The sequence below is a fragment of the Patella vulgata genome, chromosome 5, assembly GCF_932274485.2.
Source record: "Patella vulgata chromosome 5, xgPatVulg1.2, whole genome shotgun sequence".
In the NCBI taxonomy this organism is placed as follows: Eukaryota; Metazoa; Mollusca; class Gastropoda; family Patellidae; genus Patella; species Patella vulgata.
In genome coordinates this window covers 50,307,277-50,326,480 of record NC_065883.2, presented here as the reverse complement: position 1 = coordinate 50,326,480, position 19,204 = coordinate 50,307,277, and the positions used below count along the sequence as shown (strand labels likewise).

Sequence of the window (19,204 nt, the reverse complement as noted above, 5' to 3'; positions counted from 1 at the left end):
ATTTGTAAAACGAACATCGTAATGACCTTGACCTTCCTTCATCGGTGCTCACTTGGTCCAAAACCGCACGCAGCTTATTTTCATGATACAGGAATGACCACGCATTCACTTTCAGTGCAAATGAACCCATTTGACCATTGACCTTGAATATCTCGAAAATGCCCCAACGGCGGACTGATTACCACTCGGCATCGTATTCTACGCAAAGTTTTACTCTAGAAAAGTTGGGTCTGGTTTTGTGCCCATTTGATGTACACCCCTCTGCGCTGCGCCTCCAGACTAATATGAACAATGAAATGACTCATTAAAATCCACTATTTATCGATAAACATGACACCGTAGTAGGTGATAAGTAAAGTATGTTCTATTTTGATGATTATTGCTCTCCATAATCAACAGTACTAGTAGAGTAGTTTTGTATACATGGCTTCCATAACGCCTAGCCTCGTTCTGGTTTATGTTATTATTCTAATAAAGTTCTAATCAGAAAAAGTCGTCCTTAATTCTTCTTATACTAAGAACTGGCATGGGGGCTGAGTTAATTACAACCCTGATAACATCTCCGAAGAAGTATCAATTGTAGTTTTAGCCTAGGAAGATATCAACAAGGATTTTAGACGTCTGATTGTGAATTTTGTAAACATAACTTTTCTACTTCTAGCTACGGAAAATTCCATTCATTCACATCACAGCACACTCTATTTCACTATGGCGAAAGCTCCTAAACCCTGGAAATTACAGGAGGAGGAAACCCTCTCATCATTTGACAGTTGGCGTAATCGTCTTGTTTATTATATGCAGCAACAAGATAAGAGATTTGCTAAATTATTAGTGGCAACAAGAAACAAGTGAAAACCCAAACCGTAATTTTACAGACGACGAAGAGGACACACCTGATTCTCTCACAGCAGCGCAAAAGGCCAAATCACTGAATGATATGCTGGGGTTTATTTCCGAATATTCCCCACCGCTTTTAGCTCATGATATCAAAAAGGCATCTACCAGCTTTGAAAATATTTGCCAGAAAATTATAGATTTAAGCAAAGTGAAGCGCAATTCATGAAATTTGCTGAGATTGCTTGGGACTTGGGAGACAGGCGAAAGACCTGAAAAACTTTACCAACGTGTCGTTGCGCACTTACAGGACAATTTACTACGTCAGGATTCACAACTTGTACATGACGGGGAAACCCCTGTACGTAACGAAATTATGTCCCTTACTGTGGAACGTTTGGCTGTTCTCAAATGGATGGAATTGATTCATCCTGGCTTTCCTGCTTTAGTCAAACGAACATTTGCTTATGATTTGCGACGAATGACATTAAAAGACATGCTACCTCAAATAGCTGACGCCATTGACGGTTTTCAAGAGGAATTAAAACCAGCGGCTGCCAGGCAGGATAAGCCCACATTTCCGAGAGATGGATAGAAAACAAGCTAAAACGAAAGTGATTTTTCCTACAATCAAGGGCCATATATCAGGAAATTACAATTCGATGTGCGCAAATATCGAAAGGAACCGAGATCTTTGAGTTATAAACTTACATTTCAAGTTTCAACAAAATCGGATAAAAATTGTGACCTCTATAGGGCCCACAACCTTGATATACCCTATTTTTACGCAATTTGAGAACCAGGGGCGGCCATTTTGTCTGTCAGTTTTGGGCCGATTTTCACGAAATTCGAACTCAGTCATCCTTAGGGTGTAACGGTGATATAATAATACGTTTTTTTAAATCGGATAAAAATTATGACCTCTATAGGGTCCACAAGCTAAAAACGCGATTTTTTCGTACAATCAGGGGCCATAATTCAGGAAGTTACGGTCCGATATGCGCGAATATTGAAAGGAACCGAGATCTTTGAGTTATAAACTTACATTTCAAGTTTCAACAAAATCGGATAAAAATTGTGACCTCTATAGGGCCCACAACCTTGATATACCCTATTTTTAAGCAATTTGAGAACCAGGGGCGGCCATTTTGTCTGTCAGTTTTGGGCCGATTTTCACGAAATTCGAACTCAGTCATTCTAAGGGTGTAACGGTGATATAATAATACGTTTTTTTAAATCGGATAAAAATTATGACCTCTATAGGGTCCACAAGCTAAAAACGCGATTTTTTGTACAATCAGGGGCCATAATTCAGTAAGTTACGGTCCGATATGTGCGAATATCGAAAGGAACCAAGATCTTTGGGTTATAAACTTACATTTCAAGTTTCAACAAAATCGGATAAAAATTGTAACCTCTATAGGGTCCACAACCTTGATATACCATATTTTTACGCTATTTGAGAACGAAGGGCAGCCATTTTATCTGTCAGTTTTTGGCCGATTTTCACGAAATTCGAACTCAGTCGTCCTTAGGGTGTAACGGTGATATAAGAATATGATTTTTTAAATCAGATAATAATTATGACCTCTATAGGGTCCACAAGTTAAAAACGTGACTTTTCGTACAATCAGGGGCCATAATTCAGGAAGTTACGGTCCGATATGCGTGAATATCAAAAGGAACCGAGATCTTTGCGTTATAAACTTACATTTCAAGTTTCATCAAAATCGGATAAAAATTGTGACCTCTATAGGGTCCACAACCTTGATATACATGTAACATATTTTTATGCTATTTGAGAACGAACGACGGCCATTTGTCTGTCAGTTTTGGGCCCATTTTCACGAAATTCGAACTCATCCATCCTTAGGATTTAACGGTGATATAATAAAACGTTTTTTTAAATCGGATAAAAATTATGACCTCTATAGGGTCCACAAGCTAAAAACGCGATTTGTCATACAATAAGGGGCCATAATTCATGAAGTTACGGTCTGATATGCGCGAATATCGAAAGGAACCGAGATCTTTGTGTTATAAACTTACATTTCAAGTTTCAACAAAATCGGATAAAAATTGTGACCTCTATAGGGTCCACAACCTTGATATAACATATTTTTACGCTATTTGAGAACGAAGGGCGGCCATTTTGTCTGTCAGTTTTTGGCCGATTTTCACGAAATTCGAACTCAGCCGTCCTTAGGGTGTAACGGTGATACATTAACACGGTTTTTTAAATCAGATAAAAATTATGACCTCTATAGGGTCCACAAGCCAAAAGATAGGTTGACAGGCAACGAAACATACGCCCACACCTATCTAAATCGTCCGGGCAGACAACAAGTGTTGTCACATATTTTTACTTCTTTCGGTAATGAAACATTTATAATACACTAAAATCTGATTAAGAGTAACAACTCATGAAGTAATTATCAGAAAACCATTAGAATTTGTTTGGTTTTTTATAAAGTTCTGCCCCATGCTAACGTTTAGTATACAAAACTTTTAATATCATGGATTTAGCTGTTCAAGTCATAAAAATTCATTGAAAATCAATATACTTGTTCGTCTCAAGCTCTTAAACTCTGTGTATCAATCTGAAGTCAAATCTGGCAGTAATTATCGGAAATCGCTGAAAATCAATGGGCTTCTTCGTCTCATGACCTTAAACACTGTGTATAAATTTAAAGTCAATTAACTTTGGCCTTTAGAGCGTCCACAAGATTTTTGGAAGTGATCAAGGGCCATAACTCTTGCAATAATTATCGAAAATCGCTGAAAATGAATAGACATCTTTGTCTCAAGACCTTAAACACTGTGTATAAATTTAAAGTCAATCGGATATTAACTTTAGCCTCTAGAGCGTCCACAAGATTTTTCAAAGTGATCAAGGGCCATAACTCTGGCAGTAATTATCTGAAATCACTGAAAATCAATAGGCTTCATCGTCTTAAACACTGTGTATAATTTAAAGTCAATTTGATATTAACTTTGACCTGTAGAGCGTCCACAAGATTTTTTTAAGTGATCAAGGGCCATAACTCTGGCAGTAATTATCGGAAATCGCTGAAAATCAATAGGCTTCTTCGTCTCATGACCTTAAACACTGTGTATAAATTTCAAGTCAATCAGATATTAACTTTGGCCTGTAGAGCATCCACAAGATTTGTTGAAGTTATCAAGGGCCATAACTCTGGCAGTAATTATCGGAAATCGCTGAAAATCAATAGGCTTCTTCGTCTCATGACCTTAAACACTGTGTATAAATTTAAAGTCAATCGGATATTAACTTTAGCCTTTAGAGCGTCCACAAGATTTTTTGAAGTGATAAAGGGCCATAACTCTGGCAGTAATTATCGGAAATCGCTGAAAATCAATAGGCTTCTTCGTCTCATGGCCTTAAACACTGTATATAAATTTAAAGTCAATCGGATATATACTTTAGCCTCTAGAGCGTCCACAAGCAATTGTGGACGCCGGACCTACGGACGGACCGGCGGACGGGGGCGACGACAATATACAACCACATTTCAATGTAAGCGAATAAAAACGCTTTTTGCGTACAATCAGGGGCCATAATTCATGAAGTTATGGTCCGATATGTGCGAATATCGAAAGGAACCAAGATCTTTGCATTATAAACTTACATTTCAAGTTTCAACAAAATCGGATAAAAATTGTGACCTCTATAGGGTCCACAACCTTGATATACCATATTTTTACGCTATTTGAGAACAAACGGCGGCCATTTTGTCTGTCAGTTTTGGGCTGATCGTCACGAAATTTGAACTCAACCGTCCTTAGGGTCTAACGGTGATATAATAATACTTTTTTTAAAACGGATAAAAATTATGACCTCTGTAGGGTCCCCAGGCCAAAAAACGCCTTTTTAGGTACAATCAGGGGCCATAATTCAGGAAGTTACAGTCCGATATGCGCGAATATCGACAGGAACCGAGATCTTTGGGTTATAAACTTACATTTCAAGTTTCAACAAAATCGGATAAAAATTGTGACCTCTACGGTGTTCACAAGCCAAAAACGTGCTTTTTCGTACAATCAGGGGCCATAATCCATGAAGTTACGGTCCGATAGATGCCAATATCGAAAGGAACCGAGATCTTAGGGTGATAAACCTATATTTAAAGTTTCATTGAAATCGGATAAAAATTGTGACCTGTAGACTGTTCAAAAACAATTGTGGACTGACGTCCGGACGGACGGACAGGGGCGACGACAATATACGTCCACATGAAAATGTGGGCGTATAACAAAAGGCTATTGGATCGGCACGTGCTCATGTGTTTCAAAGAAATTTCCTACCAACTGGAACTCAACCAATTAGATCTCCACAAACACCTCGACAACCTATATCCGCTCGACAATACCAACAAACTAATAATAAAACCTGTTTTATATGTAGGGCTGAGAATAGGCCTAGCCATGGTCATTCTATTATGGAATGTAATTATTTATCTAAAGTTGAGAAAAATGACATTGCTAAATCCTTCCGACGAGGGTACTGAAATCAATGCCGAAGATGCGCTGAAAACATTAGATATCAATGATGACACAGCTGTCTGACTAGATGAAAATGAAAGTAGAAATCAATGATGACACAGCTGTCTGACTAGATGAAAGTGAAAGTACGCCATTGGATACAATTGTTGCCAGGGTAACCATGGCAGCCTCGCCTACTTTTGATGTATTTTACAGCCATCATCCTGTCAGTATCACTTGTGATTCTGGGACCACATCATCCCTTATTAGACTCTCAATTGCTAATACCTTATCGGTTCCAATACTGCCAACCAAACACACAACAAGCCAGGCCGATGGTAAATCAAAATTAACGATCATTGGTGAGATTCATATCTTCTTGACACGCGGGGCCATGCAATTAAAATTGGACTCTTTAGTTGTTCAAGACATCGATGCGGAAATTTTAATGGTATGCCCTTCTTGAAACAAAATAACATTGTTTTAGATATTCCTAATGACTCTATTCGTATAGGTAATCAAGTAATACAATATTATTTCTCCAAAGCAGTCGCAAGTTCTTCCGCTGTTTGCCGTACTGATTCGTTTTTACTGCGTGCTAATGTATCTAAGGTTGTTCATCCTGGTGAATATTTGGAATTGCCGACTCCCACAGGCTTCAATGCTGATTCTGACATGTGTATTGAATCAAGATGTGACTCCCCGTTCCCTTTGTGGCCCATCCTTAACATTAGTAAATTAATCGATGGATTTATTTGCATTGCAAATGAGACAGACAAACTTATATCCATTAAAAAGAATCAGCACATGTACGACAGGAAAAATCTGGAAGAATTGCAAAATAAAATGGATGAATTGGAACGTCTAGGGGTGCTTGCTAAACCCGAGGATGTTAACGTCACTGTCGAATATGTTTCTCCTAGCTTTTTAGTACGAAAACCAGAAAGTGGCACCAGACTTTTTACCGTTTTCAGTAACATTGCATGTTATACTAAACCACTTCCATCACGATCGACTTCCACCGAAAGCGTGCTTCGCTTTCTTGCACAATGGAAATACATCATAATTAAAACTGATATGACAGCATTCTTCAATGAAATATCTCGGTGTCGTCACCCCATTTAAAGGAATCCGTCTACACCAGAGCTGCCATGGGCATGCCTGGTTCTACAGAAATTTTAGACGAGCTTATGTATAGAGTATTGGGCGATTTTATTCATAAAGGATTTGTAATCAAATTGGCTGATGATTTATATGTCGGAGGTTCCAGCATTCAAAATCTTCTGATACACTGGGAGAACGTTTTACAGGCGATGTTACATAATAATTTAAGACTTTCCGCTAGTAAGACGGTCGTCTGTTCTGTTTCTATGACCATTTTGGGCTGGATATGGACTTCAGGAAGTATCAGTGTTTCTCCACATAAGGTTAATCCTTAGGCCATTTGTGATCCCCCTAAGACTGTAAAAGGACTTCATTTGTGGCTCGATGCTTATAAACATATAAAAGCGTGTATACCCAAATACTCAAAAATTCTTTCACCGTTAGAAACCACCGCCGCGAGCAAGGAATCAAAGTCCCATGTTACTTGGTCTGATCCTCTCATGGATTCATTTTACCAAGCTCAAACTGCATTACGAGATCTGAAAAGCATCACAATTCCTCGACCAACTGATTATTTAATCATAACACATGATGGTGCTGTGGTCAATTCCGGTATTGGATCTGTGCTTTACATAAGGCGTGATAATAAAATGCTTCTTGGTGGATTCTTTTCTGCGAAGCTTAAAACTCATCAACAAAAATGGTTACCATGTGAAATAGAAGCTTTGGCTATTAGCTCTTCAGTTAACCATTGGAGTCCTTAAAAATTGGGGGGGGTGGATGGCTGAATGGTTAGCATGCGCGCGCTGTATCATAAAGTCTGTCATTGAGTCGACTGCCGTGGTTTCGAATCCCCGGTTCTACATGACAAGGAGTAGGGTCGCCTGTCCAACCTCATGGGTTTTCTCCGGGTCCTCCGGTCTCCTCCCACTGCTAAAGACCCCTACATGCAAGCGAATTATTGAAATAAAATTAAACCATATGTTAGTCCCGAAATGACCCCATTTCTCTCTCTCTCCCTTATATATTGGACTCGATTAACCAGACCCAAATTTTAAGTGATTCCAGGCCCTGTATTCAGGCTCACGAGAAACTCATTCGCGGCGAGTTTTCATCAAGTGCCAGGGTATCGTCGTTTCTCTCCACACTTAGTAGATACAAGGTATCCCTGCAACATATTTCCGGACATCTAAATATACCAAGTGACTATCTTTCTCGGAATCCAATGGAATGCGATAATCACAATTGTCAAATATGCACTTTTATATCGGAAAGTTCAATGTCCACAGTTATGGCAGTTACCGTTTCCGACATTTTAAATGGTTTGGCAGCCATGCCATTTCTCAGTTTAGCTTCTTGGAAGAAATCTCAACAAGAATGTAAATTTCTCAAGCGTACATATTCCCACCTCACTCAGGGAACGCGTCCTTCAAAAAAAGTTACCAATGCCAAAGATGTTAAACGTTATTTACAATCCGCAACCACTGCCCGGAACGGTGTCTTAGTAGTGCCCCAACAAGTTGTATTTGCACCAACCCGTAATCTGATTATTGTTCTCCGCCATGTTCTACCAGGCTTGCTAACAACAATACAATTGCGTTTTAAACATCCGTCAAAAACAGAGCTTCAGAAACTGTTCAATCGATATTTTTACACTCTAGATTCGCAGCAAGAAATAGACTCGGTTACATCATGCTGTATTCAGTGTTCTTCTTTACAGCGTTTACCAGCCGAATTGATGGACTATTCTAGCGTCACGCACTCTTCAACTCCTGGACAAACTTTTGCTTGTGATATTTTGTGTCGGAACCGCCAAAAAATATTTGTCATAAGAGATACATTTCCCTCCTAAAGTCGCGCTTGTGCCGCCCACCCGCTTGGCTACGCTCTGAACAATGGAATTTAGACTAATGTATCTTTTCATATTTGACATTGCTTTAAAATACTCAAGATGCTGAGAAGGAACTGCGCCATATTATTTAGTTATCCAAAGTATGGAAATTTGAACATTTGTATTTTTATTTTGTTTTAGTGTTTTTATGTAATCAAGAGAAGGTGTAGAAGGAATTGCGCCACTATGTTATGTTCTATTTTGATGATTATTGCTCTCCATAATCAACAGTACTAGTAGAGTAGTTTTGTATACTTGGCTGTCCATAATGCCCAGCCTCGTTCTGGTTTATGTTATTATTCTAATAAAGTTCTAATCAGAAAAAGTCGTCCTTAATTCTTCTTATACTAAGAACTGGCGTAGGCTAGGATGTGAAAAAATACACGGAGTCCATCCGTAAAACAGGAAGTGATAAAGCCGGATCATATCTGTCATCCATACCAAAGAATGGTAGCTACAACATTCACCAAAGACCACATAATACTCTATAAGGCACTTGTCGTTTGTAATAAATTTCACAGAAAGATATAAATGTCTTTTAATTCCTGCTAAATTATTTTATTTACGTGACTAGCAACGGTCCCAGAATTGCCGCCATGAGATAGCCTCGATCATGAGATACCGACTGGTTGACACTGCTTCACAGTATTTTATTAACAACACTATATAAACAGTCTCAAAAGGACACAAAAATACAAATAAATGTAAACAGTTTGATTAAGACAGACAAAATAATAAAAGTATTTATATTATCATGATGCCATGAGCCGATGGGTTCAAAGTTGAAGACAATTAACATACGGGCTGTTGCCATGGCATTGGTACTATCTTCCTTCACGGCTAGAGAGACAACCAAGGTGTGTAGTAAATTCTTTGGACTGACATGTTAAATAATCTAACTTATTTGGTATTTAAAAATCCATGGGTTGCTTTTAATTATTTATGTCAAAACAAATCATCAACCAATTTGGAACAGGTCGTTTCATTTCGTAACCTGTCAAAGTAGGGAAGGATAAAGAAATGAAATGACAAGAATGAATGAATTAACGAACCGTTAACTTAGAAGTACATCACTAATAATTTAAACTTATTTATTATGATCATGTCTTCCGATGCCCAGCTCTATTGTGCAACAGATATTTTAATCTATAAATATTTAATAAATGTGAATAAATCGTGGACACTGGTTACCGTTGGGTTTTCAACGGCCAAGTAACTGACATTAGTTATTACTGAAATAGAAACAGCATTAAACTAAAACCAGCGGCTGCCAGGCAGGATACGCCCACATTTTCGAGAAATGGATAGAGAAAAGCTAAAAAGAAAGTGATTTTTCGTACAATCAGGGGCCATAATTCAGGAAGTTAAGGTCCGATATGTGCGAATATCGAAAGGAACCAAGATCTTTGGGTTATAAACTAACATTTCAAGTTTCAACAAAATCGGATAAATATTGTGACCTCTATAGGGTCCACAACCTTGATATACCATATTTTTACGCTATTTCAGAACGAACGGCGTCCATTTTGTCTGTCAGTTTTGGGCCGATTTTCATGAAATTCGAACTCAGTCGTCTTTAGGGTCTAACGGTGATATAATAAATAAATACGTTTTTTTAAATCGGATAAAAATTATGACCTCTATGGGCTCCACAAGCTAAAATCGCGATTTTTCGTACAATCAGGGGCCATAATTCAGGAAGTTATGTTCTGATATGCGCGAATATCGAAAGGAACCGAGATCTTTGGGTTATAATCATACATTTCAAGTTTAAACTAAATCGGATAAAAATTGTGACCTCTACAGTGTTCACAAGCTAAAAACGTGATTTTTCGTACAATCAGGGGCCATAATCCATGAAGTTACAGTCTGATACATGCCAATATCGAAAGGAACCGAGATCTTAGGGTGATAAACCTATATTTCAAGTTTCATTGAAATCGGATAAAAATTGTGACCTGTAGACTGTTCACAAACAATTGTGGAAGGACAGACGGACAGGGGCGACGACAATATACGTCCACATCAAAATGTGGGCGTATAAAAAATAAATTTCATCTCAATAATTAATAATTTCCGCATGTAGCAAGTATATTTCACAAACTCAGGTCATGAGAAACTGACAATTAATCACTGGCCTCAACTGCATGTAACTAACCTGTTTCTCTTCTTCCTTCTTTCTTTTCATTTCTAACTTCAAGGCAGTTTGTCTTTTTGCAATTTCTTCTTCGATAAGTTGGCGCTAAAATGAAGAATACTTTAGTGCATGCTATAACACTTAAAAGATTCATCCTAGATATATTTTAAGGAATAGAGAAGACTCTTAACCCTTTGATTACTGAGTTTGTGGTACCAAGAGTTGTTGTCAGGACGTTACCACAATGTAACGGCCGCTTGGTTCAAAGGGCTAAAGATTGGTTGCTAGTATAGGCATCAAAGCATAAATCCACAGGAGCTAAGTTATCCAAGCATTCCTCATAGGTTGGCACATATTTATTCTTTTGTAGGTAAGAGATGCATTCACAAGACACTACAAACTGATCACGAGTGATTAAAATTTGATTAGCTTCAATGTGGGCATAAAAAATGTTTACCCTACTTATGTGCATTAGTGACAAGTTTGATAACTGACAGCTGTGTGGAGTAGTATCTTGATATCTATATCTAGTTTGCTCTACTGTGGTAGTCATCTTTACAATGAAAATGTATTTTACTATTTTTAATTACAGGATTGATGGAACAGCTTAAAAGTGAACAAAAAGCTGTAATATAAATCCATACCTCTTTGTCTTCTTTTCTTTTTATCATTTCATTTCTTTTTTGTTGTTCTAGTGCTAGTTTTTCTTCTTGCCTACGTTTGTTTGATAACATTTCCTCATAAAAAGACTTGGGTGCAGGACGGCTATGAGCATGTAGAAATTTTTGAACAGTTTGAGCCATATCTAATATGAGAACCTAAAAAAAAATATGCCTACATTTTGAACATTTCGTACAATCAGAGGCCATAATCCAGGAAGTCAGGGTCCGATATGTCCAAATATTGAAAGGAACCCACCAGACCTTTGAGATATAAACATATATTTTAAGTTTTATCAAAATCGGATAAAAATTGTGACCTTGAGAGTGTCCACAACCTTGGTATTAAATACGTTACACTATTTGTGACCTGTGCTGGCAAAATGAGTCGGAAGTGAAAATATTGATATTGATTGAAATTAAGACTTTCACAAAGATAGGTTGCCAGGCAATGAAACATACGCCCACAGCAGCTAAATTGTCCAGGCAGTCAACAAGTGTTGTCGCACATTTTTACTTTTTTCGGTAATGAAACATTTATAATACACCAAAATTTGATTAAGAGTAACAACTCATGAAGTAATCAGAAAACCATTAGAATTTGTTTGGTTTTTAAAAAGTTCAGCCCCATGCTAACGTTTAGTATACGTTACTTTTAATATCATGATTTTAGCTGTTCAGTACTTCATTACTTAGGTAGGATCTGTAACAATTTTTGATCCTGTTTTGTGTGGAGAACCCCCTTTCACAGTCAACAGTAGTAATTGGAATAAGAAGTGCTGCTTTAAAAATATGGATTAAATTTGGGAAGAGTAAAGAATGGGAGTCAATTATTGACAATATTCAGGATTTAAAAGTACAATGAGCATTGCTACCAATTACTAGTCTTTTGTATTGTCTGTACTCTAACATACAGTCATCTCTATTAATTGCAAAATTTCTACTGTAATTCTCAATTAGTTTTTCTATTTCTTCTTCACCAAACTTTGCTAATTGTTGTCTGTTTGAAATTAAATTGTTTGGAACCAGTATTTGTAAACACTGGACCAGTTCACTGTCAATAAATCTGTTTTTTAAATTTTGAACAACGTTATTAATAAATGTTTTTGAAATTTTATGAATAAGATCTTTTTGCTTGTTAAAATGATAAATTTTGATGTCCAAAACATTGCTATTGATGGTTTCATTTGAAAAACCATCAAATCCGTCCAAGTTCTCATTAATATTTTTTTTTACTTCAGTTATATCACTCTCCTTAGATGGCGCTTGTATGTGAAATTGCTATCTTTTTCGACCATAAAATCATCCAGCAAATCCAACAGAGATTCACACACACTATCCACTGTTGGTTTTATCTTGCTAAAATCAATGTTCGCAGTCTGAAATATTTTTGAAAGTCTGCTTATAAATGGCAAAACATCCATGAGCAAATGTATTATAGCTACAAATTTGTATTGTGTTATTTCTAATAAAATACCTTTTGCTACTGGATGAATCTCTGCTTCATCTTGCATGACCATGACAAGTGCTGGGTATGTCCTGTATATTACTGATACAGCACTAGCTAAACTTAGCCATCTCACCGAATGAAATTCAGCATACTTGAGCTGAGGCTGCTCTAGAACTTTTTGAATATGGGTCATTCCATGAAGTTGACACCTAAAGTGTGACATGGGCATTAAAATTTCAAAATATATTTGGAGAGTAAATAACGCATTGTTTGTTTTGAATGTTTCCTGATGTACCAATGTGGTAAAAATATAAAAACTTTACAATTTTCTGTAAACACGCCGAAATACTAAAATGAATGCGTGTAACATTGACAAAATATTGTCCTCTTTTTCTTCTGGTTAAGAAAAATAAATCATAGTCAAAGGCAACGGAGTACTCAAGACTAAAGTATCTATCATTTGGTGGTATCAAAATGTAAAAAGATGTAATTTATTTTACAACATCTCTCAAAATGAGTCTGCAGTAACAATGACCAAAAACACACGTTAAAGTTCTATAAAACAATACTCATAAAAAAAATTTGAAATCAATTCCTAATATTGTACATCTATTTGCGTTGTACAGTTTTTGACCTGTTGATTGTACCATCTAATAATTTTAAAAATTAGATATCCTGGGTAAAAAGAGTTGGTAACATTGACCACATCAAATTCCTTTGGAAATTAATTCCTAATATTGTACATAATATTTAATGAGGGAACATATTTAGTACGAGTTCTAATTTTCAACATGTCCCTCCTACTCTATAAAACTAGCAACTACACAGTAATAATATTTACAAAGTGCATATATATCATATTATATAAGCTTATAATAAAGATATATCAAACAAACAAACAATAAATTAAAGAAAAGAAAGGGTTCAAAGATTTGACGTGTTTTACTAACTCCTTTCTGAAGATAAAACTTGAAGACGCGTGTTTCACAGTTTGAGGTAGTGAATTCCAGAATACAGAGGCGGTATATTGAAATGTTCTTGTCATTGCCTTTTTCTTACTTTTTGGAATTGCTAATTTAAGTTGACTTTCTGATCTCAATGTCATGGTATTTTCGGTCAATTTAGAATTTTCACAGAATGTGTTATATAAATATGGTGGTAATTTGTCTCTTAGAATTTTGAAGGTGAGCATTCCTTGGTTATATTGAATGCGTTGGTAGATTGTAAGCCAATTTAGAGACTCAAACAAAGGTGCCTAATGTGAATCAGGTTTTTCATCCAAAATGCTCCTTGCTGCACGCTTTTGAAGTTTATACAGGACCTCTACATGTAGTTTACCGTAATTGGCATTACCCCAAACTGTGGAACAGTAATCTAAGTACGGTAAAATAAAGCCGTTGAAAAATAAAATTCTAAGATGGTGTGGTAAATAAGGTTTTAACTTTGTCAGGAGGTAGATTTTGGAGGATATGATTTGGGAAATTTTGTTAATTTGGAGATTCAAAATCTAAATTTTGGTCAACAGTAAGTCCTAATAACACTGCTTCAGATACATTTTCTAATGATTCTCCATTAACTTTTACTTTTAGTGATAAACAGTTTGTGTTTGTTTAGTGTTTGGAAGCGATTAGCATTTGCCTTGTACAGTTTTTGACCTGTTGATTGTACCATCTAATAAAAAAAAATATATTACATATCCTGGGTAAAAAGAGTTGGTAACATTGACCACATCAAATTCCCTTGGAATCGTGATATTGTTAAGTAATCAAAGATAAAAAAATTGCTTTAACTATCCCAAGGAGCTATCACTTTCAAATACAAATGATAATGTGGATGATAGTCATGTTTGTGACAAGCACAAGGGTCACCTGTCTAACTTTGTGGGTTTTGCCAAGGACTATCATTTACCCCCACTGCTAAAGCCCTATGCACAAGCCAATCATTGAAATAACCTAGAGTCGAGTGACCGCTAAAGTCCACGGTCTCTCAAAAACCATCATTAAATAAGTTAGGACTTTGAAAATATGATTTAATATTTCATTTATTATTCAACATGTAACCAGTGATCAGTTTAAAAATAAAAATGACATAAGAAATAAAATGGGGTTTAATGTAAATGACATAACAATAATGGTAAAATAATTGGACGGATAAAGCATCAATACTGATTTAATTCAATTAGACGGATAAAGAATCTATACTGATTTAATTAAATTGGACGGATAAAGCATCAATACTGATTTAATTAAATAAAATTGGACGGATAAAGCATCAATACTGATTTAATTAAATTGGACGGATAAAGCATCAATAGTGATTTAATTCAAGAAATGACATGGGATTTGCATTAATCAGAAAATTTCTTCTTCTTCGTAACCAATGCTGGTACTCAACATTGACTGACTTAATACTTAACTAAGAAATCAAAACATCAGCACTAGATAATTTCTCTGCATAGATTCAGTCAGATTAAAATCAGACCAAGTCATCAGATGTTGCGAAACAAAGATGACAGAAGGCTTGTTTACATAGGGAGCAGCATTTTCATGTTGTGAACAGAATCAAACCAATTTTCGACTGCTATTCCTATTACAGATTCAATAACAGTTCATTTTCCAACCAAAAATTCCCTGCTGGTTTGAAGTACTTGACATACATATGGCCAATCAACAACCTAGAAAGAAATTTAAACACAAGGTTAATTCTACACTATTTTGGAATTCAATATACAACGTGTTGAGTACATGCAGATTAAATAAGTACATCCATTATTGCATAAAATCTAAACAACAAGAAACATAACTGTGTTGGTAACACAGTTGTTTGGTCATTGTTACCAACACTTATATTGTCATCAACAGCCTTGAACAGGTATAGGTAAGGATGACAGCATGCATAGAACCATGAACTATTTCAAAAGATAAGTTTTTTTGTAAAGATCTACCAAATAATTAAATAAGTGTGCCAGACAGGGGTTGTTAGTAATTTTGACATTCAACTGAAAGCTTAACCGTGTCAAGTTACCAACCAATCCAATCCCGGTTTGTTCCCGAGATCGGCGAGGGCAACCATTTGTTTTGCGGACAAAAAGTTTGAATAAAAGTATTCTATAATTATGTAAATAAAGAAAAGGAACATTCATATTGTTTTAAGTATTTATATGTTGTTCGTAACTTGACACATGCGATTCAAATTTACGTAACTAATTGACAAATCCCATTTTCCTTACCAAATTCCATATTTTCCACTTTTTTTCCCGCCATGATGCCATTAACAAGTCCTCTATGCTGTAAATGAGTTGTATGATGTCGTTAAATTCTCAATGGCTCTCGACGGCGTACAAAGAGAAGGAAATCACGCGAATGTAATATTGACCGACAAGCAACAATTATTATTCGATTTTCATAAAATGTTCACCATGTGATGCATTATGCCATTTATGATTTCATTTAACTAATTTAACATTTTCATTATCCCTGGAAGTAATATCATTTTGGCATAAAGTGTATTTTTAGCCCCCAAAACAAACATTTTTTGAAGTGAGTTATATTTATTATTCGTTTTAACATTTTGATATTTGACTCCAATGGACATATAGATTGAATCATTACGATTGTATAGATGTCCAAAAATAGCTTGTCCAGAAATAACTAATTTTGTCAGGATCACTTTTTAAGATTTTTTTTGCATTCTAATTAATTAACTTAGCAGGATCACTTTTTTGACACATGTAACACATGCTAACAATTAATTAATTAACTTAGCAGTAAGTTAGTAACAAATTTTGTCAGGATCACTTTTTTGACACATGTAACACATGCTATCAAATGTATGAATGAAATTGATATTGTTGGGTTTGATTGATTCTGCGTCCATTTTATAACACGTCTGCAATGTTTGTGTGGACATCTGTTTATCGGTTCTATTGGTACTTGAAGTGATATGAGTTCAAGGGTAATGTGGCACCGAAAGTGACATAAGTTCAAGGGTAACATGGCACCCTGCTTTGCAGTTCTAGTTCTTATTATTATGAAATTTTTTCAAAGAAAGAGAATCAATTCAGTATTTTGTCTATACTTAGACAGAAATACATGAAAAATATCGTATCTGCCGCCATATTGGCCATCATAGCTTTTGATTGCCTATTATTTCTGGACGAAGCCAGAGACTATAACGGAGATTTATGATTTGATTCTTTCGCATTATTTAAAAGAATTGTATTTTCTATAGGTATCAAATCAAATTTTTATCTCTGAAAGTATAAAACATTGTCACAGCCAAACCAGAAAATGTCGAAAAACGAAATATTAAACATACATTATGCAAGAGCTAAATCTGATTATTGCAAGTCTTTATTTAGGCTTCAGATGTCATAGAAATTATAAATTAGATCTTTATTTACACAACAAGCACAAAATCAACTCTGTAGACCCACAGATGGCTTGGATTTAAACAGGATTTCGTTGACTGATTTAATTTTAAATGGCGTCGTGAGCCGAGATTAACTGTTATGTTGACGACGAAGCGAGGCCGCTGTTGAGCGATGCCTTAACAAATGACATCTAAACTATTTAAAGTGCAATAAACTAAACACAGATAATGACAAATTATACAATTCCTGGAGACCGTGTTTGTGATGACTAATACAGACGGACAGGTCTTCTGTCTTAATAATATCAATAAAAATATTTTTATTTCCCCAATAGGCACAACGCCACTGGTGTATACCTATAGATTTATCATAATTGTATTATAATATTATGTCCTATATTCAAATGATTTAATGCATGCCCAAAATACAAGTAAGAATGAAAATTTACCCTCTCACTCATTTTGTCCAATTGTTATAAAAATCCAAAAAGGTAAAACACAAATTCGGATATGATGACAGCAGACAAAAGACAGCAGTGATTATGTAGGTGGAGTTAAAGCCTGTCAATCAAACGATCGGTCATACTAAGAATCAGTGAAGATGGAATTCAATCCCATTTCTAGTCAAAAATTACACTGGTGATAACTATGTTCAGAATAAAGTAATTTGACTGAAATTTTCAATATATTCTTTCCATCTTCTATTTTTGAACTGTTATAGCAAGAATGGCTAACTCCTTATAAAAATCTCCCATAATGTATCTTTAATACACATTTTGTTTTATACAACTTTATCTAATTTTCATATTTCCCTTCGAAGCTCATAATGTGAACACGTGTTGTGTTGTTTTGGAAATGCTTTGTTTACCGTTGATTTTGATCCCTGTTACTACTTTGCCCTTGTACAAATGCAAGGCGAAGTGAGGGCGACTTCAATTTCACCCTATTGCTCTTTAGGGCGAAGTCATCTATGGGTTAGGCGACTATTTTGCCCACGTCGCCCGCTAGTTCGAGCCCTGCTGTCAAGGGATCTTTTACATGCAATCCAATGTGTACACGGGACCTCGTTTTTCCGTCCCATCCGAATGACTAGACAGCTGTACTTGTCACGCCCTCCATCCTGCATCACTGACAAGGGGGAACAACCACGACAGAAAGTCTGGATGAACTTTCTCGGCAATGCAGGGATCGAACACCCGACCTCCAAGTCAGTTTCTTATCCACTTAGCCACAGTGCCCCCCTCAGAAAGTTACAAACCGATATGCGTGAAACAAGATCTTTGGGTTATAAACATACATTTCAAGTTTCATCAAAATCAGATCAAAATTGTGACCTCTGGAGTGTCCACAAGCTAAAAACGTCATTTTTCGTACAATCAGGGGCCATAATCCATGAAGTTATGGTCCGATACATGCCAATATCGAAAGGAACCAAGATCTTTGGGAAATAAACCTATATTTTAAGTTTCGTCAAAATGGGATAAAAATTGTGACCTGTAGAGTGTCCACAAACAAATTGTGGACGGACAGGGGCGACGACAATATACGTGCACATGAAAATGTCGGCATATAAAAATTGTGACCTGTAGAGTGTCCACAAACAAAAGGCATACAAACGGGTAGGGGTGATGATAATATACGTTCACATGAAAATATGGGTGTATAAATATGTAGATTACAAAAAATCTTACTTCTCCAACCAATGTAACAACCTGGTTTTCTAATTCATCTTTCAAGACAGATAACTCATAATTTGTGATTCCTTTAGGATTTTCTAACCTAAATTCAGGAATCCTGCAAAAAAAGATAATCTACATTATAAAATCAGCCCATTAGGCTGACCTTAAAAATATCTTTGTTTCACCAAACCCGACCCACAATCGAGGAGAAGGGTCGGTAGGTCGTTTTTTTTTTCAGATTTTTTTTTAAAGTCAGAGAAATCAATACAGAAAACTTATTAGCTGTATACTACAGATTCATTAATTTTGTTTAATGAATTTGGGGTCTGACGTAAAAAGTAACGAACTGAAAGTTTTTATTAAACTTAAGAGCTAATTTGACAGCTTAATAATTTTCCGGGTGGAAACATTCGTCTTCTTTATTGGCAAACAAATCAATGACATCGGGATTTTTCGGGATGCCCGACTCGCACACGATTAGCCACGAACTTGAAGTGTGAAACTCCTTCAACACGTTTTTAACGATAGTGTGCGTTGTGCTTTCATTTTGTTGAGAAGCGACACCTATGACGCTTT

General features: G+C 36.0%; 1 protein-coding gene across 2 annotated transcripts in view; it reads right to left on the bottom strand.

Annotated features, from left to right (window-relative positions):
• The window catches only part of LOC126821151 (eIF-2-alpha kinase GCN2-like), a 270,365-nt gene that overhangs the window by 223,257 nt on the left and 27,904 nt on the right, over window positions 1–19,204 (bottom strand). For both annotated transcript variants that reach the window (XM_050549499.2, XM_056101507.1), the window contains exons 3-5: window positions 18,641–18,743; window positions 11,114–11,287; window positions 10,491–10,574 (exon numbers count right to left, since the gene is read on the bottom strand). In XM_050549499.2, the coding sequence (XP_050405456.2) occupies window positions 10,491–10,574; window positions 11,114–11,287; window positions 18,641–18,743 (361 nt within the window). The remainder of the gene's footprint in view (window positions 1–10,490; window positions 10,575–11,113; window positions 11,288–18,640; window positions 18,744–19,204) is intronic.